Below are 5,823 nucleotides of genomic sequence, written 5' to 3' on the forward strand. Positions count from 1 at the left end.
AATGGCGACTATAACAGTGTTCCTGAGGATGTGGAGGAAAGGGAAATCTTGCACACTGTTGGTGGAATGTAAATTAGTACACCCATTATAGAAAACAGTATAGAGGTTCCTCAAACAATTAAAAACAGAACCACAATAGGATACAGCAATCTCACTACTGGGTATACATTCAAAGAAGATGAAATCAGTATGCTGAAGAGGCATCTGTACCAACATGCACCACTATGCACAACAGCCAAGATATGGAATTAACCTAGGTGTCCATCAGTGGATGAACAGATAAAGAAAATGTGGTGGCCAGGTGCTGTGGCTCACCCCTGTAATCCCAGTATTTTGGGAGGCTGAGGTGGACAGATCACTTGAGGCCAGGAGTTCAAGACCAGCCTGGGCAACATGGCGAAACCCTGTCTCTACTAAAAATACAAAAATTAGCTGGACATAGTGGCAGGCACCAGTAGTTCCAGCTACTCGGGAGACTGAGGCACAAGAATCACTTGAACCCAGGAAGTACAGGCTGCAGCGAGCTGGGATTATGTCACTGCACTCCAGCCTGGGTGACAGAGCAAGACTCTGTCTCAAAAAAAAAAAAAAAGTTATTTATATATATAATGGAATACCATTCATTAATGAAGAAGGAAATGCTGACATCTATGACAACATGGATGAACTGGGAGGACGTTATGTTAAGAAAAGTAAATGAGGCACAGAAAGACAAATATTGCTTGACTTCTCCTATATGTGGAACCTAAAAATGTTGAACTCATAGAAGTAGAGAGTAGAATGGTGGTTACTAAGGACTGGGGAGATGTTAATCAAAGGATACAAAATTTCAGTTAGGAGGGATAAGTTCAAGAGATCTATTGTATAACATGGTGACTGTAGCTACTATAAATATGTATTGTACTTTTTTTTTTCTTTTTTGAGATGAGTTTCGCTCTCGTTGCCCAGGCTGGAGTGCAATGGCACAATTTCGGCTCGCTGCAACCTACTCCTCCCAGGTTCAAGCAATTCTCCTGCCTCAGCCTCCTGAGTAGGTGGGATTACAGGTACGTACCACCATTCCTGGGTAATTTTGTATTTTTAGCAGAGACGAGGTTTCACCATGTTAGCCAGGCTCGTCTCAAACTCCCAACCTCAGATGATCCACCTGCCTTGGCCTCCCAAAGTGCTCGGAATACAGGCGTGAGCCACCGTGCCCAGCCTGTATTGTATTCTTCAAAATTGCTTAAAGAAATAAGAAAAACACAAAAAGAAAGAAAAGAACAAAATTGTTTAAAGAACATATTTTAAGCATTTCCAGCAAAATGAGGTAATGCATTTTTTTTTTTTTTTTGAGACGGAGTCTTGCTCTGTTGCCTAGGCTGGAATGCAGTGGCATGAATTCAGCTCACTGCACCCTCTGCATCCCAGGTTCAAGTGATTCTCCTGACTCAGCCTCCTGAGTAGCTGGGATTACAGGCATGCACCACCACGCCTGGCTAATTTTTGTATTTTTAGTAGAGATGGGGGTTTCATTATGTTGGCCAGGATGGTCTCGAACTCTTGACCTCGTGATCTGCCTGCCTCAGCCTCCAAAGTGCTGGGATTATAGGCATGAGCCACCACACCTGGCCGAGGTAATGCATATTTTACTTAGCTTGATTTAGCCATCCCACAATGTATACATATTTTAAAACATCCTGGCCAGGGGTGCGGTGGCTCACTCCTGTAATCCCAGCACTTTGGGAGGCCAAGGTGGGTGGATCACGAGGTCAGGAGTTTGAGATCAGCCTGGCTAAAATGGTGAAATCCTATCTCTACTAAAAATACAAAAATTAGCTGGGTGTGGTGGTGTGCACCTGTAATCCCAGCTACTCGCGAGGCTGAGGCAGGAGAATCGTTTGAACCCAGGAAGCAAAGGTTACAGTGAGCTGAGTTGTGCCACTGCACCCCAGCCTGGGTGACAGAGACAGACACTGTCACAAATAAACAAAAAACAAAAAAGAAACCACACTGTTGTGTACAATATGTCGTTTTGTTGGTCAATTAATAAAAAGCAATAAATTTAATTAAAAAAAGAATAGTAGAGTGACGTTATTTCCCATGGTTAGCTTTTCCTCTTCCTTTAGATTTCATCTTACAGGTCACTTCCTTGGAGAAGCCTTACCCGACCTAACTAAAGTAGTTGCCCGGTTTTTATTTTTTTCACTGGGTCCCTATGCCTTCCCCGCCAGTCTAAGAACTCCGTGAAGTCAGTATGTTTTGTATTCAGTACATAAGCAAGACTCAATAGATTTCTGTTGACTGAATTAAATGAAAGAAGTCCTTTGACATCCTGCCCCTCTGCTCCCTCAACCCCCAAAGCACCAGCACTTTGTCTTCTCTTCTTCTCTTGGGATACAATGGAAGAGGAGTCTTCTACCAAGGCCGTTCTCTGCCACTTTTCTCAGAAAGCTCCTTGCATCCTTGATTCTCTTGTATACTCTTTACTAATCTTTTCCTATCAAAATTCAAAAATGTTCCCCTTAAACAAACCAACCAACCAACCAGCCAACCAACCACAGATCCCAAAAGTTTCTTCCTCCACCAGGTTTCAGATCGGCACATGACCACTTTCTTCCCTTGACTTTCAGGACTCTGCTGTCCCCTGTATGCCTCTTAGAGCCTCCTTCTCTGGCTCATTTTTCTGTTTTTTTTTTTTTTTTTTTTGAGATAGAGCACTCCTCTGCCGCCCAGGCTGGAGTGCAGTGGCGTGATCTCGGTCCACTGCAACCTCTGCCTCCCGAGTAGCTGGGATTACGGGAACACACTACCATGCCCGGCTAATTTTATGTATTTTTGGTGGAGACGGGGTTTCGCCGTGTTGACCAGGATGGTCTCGAACCACTGACATCAGGTGATCCGCCGGGCTCGGCCTCCTAAAGTGCTAGAATTACAGGCATGAGCCACAGCGCTCGACCCTCTGGCTCCGTTTAAAGATTGGGATTTCCCAAGGTCCTGTTCTTTTCAATCTCCATTGAAAAGTGCTGGGGTGGAGTGTGGGAAGGAGGGGCTGAGGAGTGAGGCTGGGTTAGGTGGGAAGTAAGAGAGGGATATGAAAAGCACCGAGGTCTGGGGGTCAAGGAGACTGGCGGAGGAGAATGATTTGAGCCCCTGTGACGTGTAGTCGAGGAGACAGTAGGGGTGCGAGTCGGGGGCACTACAGTCTGGCACACAGCCAAGAACACAAGCGCGCGTGCGCACATCAACTCCCTGCGCCTGCGCTGTTCTTGCCCGTGTTTCGCCAGCAAAAGGAGGACGTAGAAAAGGGGTGGTCGCGGCGGGGACACCGGAAGCTCACTCTTCACCCGGAAATGGTTATTGAGGAACATGGCGTTGCTCGTGCGAGTCCTTGTGAGTGAAGGAGTAATTTTCTACGGTAGCCCTCTGGGTCCCGGGTTGGAGTTCGACAAGGCAGGGCGGGAGGAATTGGAAGGAAGTGCAGAAGGGGAACCTGTGTTGTAGCTAGGCTGCGTGGCCGCTTTTCCTTGGGGAAACTGAGGCAGCTTCCTACCTCTTCCTACCCCCGTTTTGACCTTAGCTCCTCCCTCCTTCAAGGAAGGGAAGAGTGACATCTGGCCTTTATTTGATGGAGTTTGCTTTGCCTTCCTTCCCCCATGTAACTGCTTCCCCTCAGGGAGAGGAGCGCCTAGGACACTGATTTTCAGGAGACCTGGATTCTAGTCCTTGTCTGTCACTGATGCACAGGGTAACTTTGAGCAAGTCACTTGTGGACCTCATTGTCCCCATGTGAAAAACGAGGAGATTTATCCCCTGCAGTCCCTTTAGATTCTGAAATTCTCTGGGTTTCTTTCATAGGTCATAAGTCAGTTTTTAACTGTATCAGTTAAATGAAATTTAGATTATTAGATTGAAAGTTGCTTGAGAATTGGAGCCATGTCTGTCTCGGTCGTTTTCACTTTGTTTCGCATGGTGTATGGCACGTCATAGGTGTTAAGTGATTACTTGTTGAATAAATGAATGAAGTAAGGAAAGACTCTTTGGCACCCGTGTATGAAACTACTGCATCTCTTGAGATTCAGTCCTGATTCTTCTAGCATACTTTTTCCTCTAGGAGTTAAAGGAGAAAAGAAAGTGGCAGCAGAAAAAACGTTAGGGTACAGAGCTTAGTTTTTTATGATGGAGGGATGGGATAGTATATAATTTTAGCGAGTCTTCAAAAACGGAGTCAAAGACGTTTTTCATAGTAGACATGGTCTATTCCTGCCTCTGGGTATTTTTTTAATTGTTATTACATTTGTGTTTTTGATCTTTTTATATGTGGCTTGCAAGGATAACAGTTTTACTTCTTGTATTCCTTGCCAGCCTAGCAGAGTGAGATACCCTTGATTGCTGTTCAATAAATATTTGTTTGTAGAATAGCCCCTATAACTGCCAGAAAGATTCACTTGGTGAAGTGTTTGATTTCAGGGCAGAAATTGATTCAGAAATGAGGACTGTTGGGAAAATGGCAATTAGGATGTTCTGAATTTAGTTACTTTTTTCCTCCCCACTTTAGTTTTTTTTTAATTTTGAGACGGAGTCTTGCTCTGTTGCCGAAGCTGGAGTGCAGTGGCACAATCTCGGCTCATGGCAACTTCCGCCTCCCAGGTTCAAGTGATTGATTCTCCTGCATCAGCCTCCCAAGTAGCTGGGATGACAGGCATGCAACACCGCACCTGACTAATTTTTGTATTTTTAGTAGAGACGGGGTTTCACCATGTCAGCCAGGCTGGTCTTGAACTCTGACCTCATGATCCATCTTCCTCAGCCTCCCAAAGTGCTGGGATTTAAGTCGTGAGCCACATTTTATAGGGCACTGACCACGTGCTAAGCACTTTAGAATACTTTGTAAATGTGAATTTACCTAATCCTTACAACATCCTTTTGGAAAGGAGAGCATGTTATTTCCTCTATTTTACAGATAAGAAAATTGAAGCATAGGGAAATATTCCTGGCTAGATGCAGTGGCTCACGCCTGCAATCCCAGCACGTTGGGAGGCCAAGGCAGATCACTTGAGGTCAGGAGTTCAATACCAGCCTGGCCAACATGGTGAAACCCCATCTCTATTAAAAATACAAAAATTAGCTGGGCTTGGTAATGGGTACCTTTAATCCCAGCTACTTGGGAGGCTGAGGCAGAAGAATTACTTGAACCCGGGACATGGAGGTTACAGTGAGCTGAGATAGTGCCACTGCACTCCAGCCTGGGTGAAAGAGTGAAACTCTCTCTCAAAAAAAAAAGCATTTCTGAAACATTCTTGTTAGTCTTGCCTTATTTTTTCCTCTTTTTGTCTTGTCAGCCAATATTTTTCCCTCTCTAGTGATGGATTTGGGAAGGAGGAGGAAACTGAAACACTGCTATTGTTGAGTGACTACAGCAGAGAGACTGGACATTTGATCAGTGGAACTGAACATGGTTATGGTTTTATGAGTTGTCCTGGGCATTGGTCATCATTTTTGCTTTTCTTTGGAAATAGTAAAAATTGTAGAAAGCCACCCTGTACTTCAGAAAATTAGAAAAAAAATTGTGGTAAGATACATATAATGAAATTTACCTTTTAAACTTTTAAAGTGTACAGTTCTGTGGTATTGTGCATTTACATTGTTGTGCCATTTTTACCACCCTTATCCACAGAACCCGTTTCATTCTATAAAACTGAAACTCTGGCCGGGCGCGGTGGCTCAAGCTTGTAATCCCAGCACTTTGGGAGGCCAAGGCGGGTGGATCATGAGGTCAAGAGATCGAGACCATCCTGGTCAACATGGTGAAACCCCGTCTCTACTAAAAATACAAAAAATTAG

At 44.5% G+C, this 5,823-nt stretch overlaps 1 protein-coding gene across 2 annotated transcripts in view; it reads left to right on the plus strand.

Annotated features, from left to right (window-relative positions):
• The first annotated feature begins 3,173 nt into the window (after positions 1-3,173).
• LOC108292495 (ubiquinol-cytochrome-c reductase complex assembly factor 1) overlaps positions 3,174-5,823 on the plus strand; it is a 108,227-nt gene continuing 105,577 nt past the window's right edge. The window contains exon 1 of one of the 2 annotated variants that reach the window (XM_017513492.2): positions 3,174-3,372. In XM_017513492.2, the coding sequence (XP_017368981.1) occupies positions 3,349-3,372 (24 nt within the window). In that variant the 5' untranslated portion in view covers positions 3,174-3,348. The remainder of the gene's footprint in view (positions 3,373-5,823) is intronic. The other variant, XM_017513498.2, reaches the window with a different exon arrangement.

The sequence above is a fragment of the Cebus imitator genome, unplaced genomic scaffold, assembly GCF_001604975.1.
Source record: "Cebus imitator isolate Cc_AM_T3 unplaced genomic scaffold, Cebus_imitator-1.0 Scaffold18, whole genome shotgun sequence".
Taxonomy (NCBI): Eukaryota; Metazoa; Chordata; class Mammalia; order Primates; family Cebidae; genus Cebus; species Cebus imitator.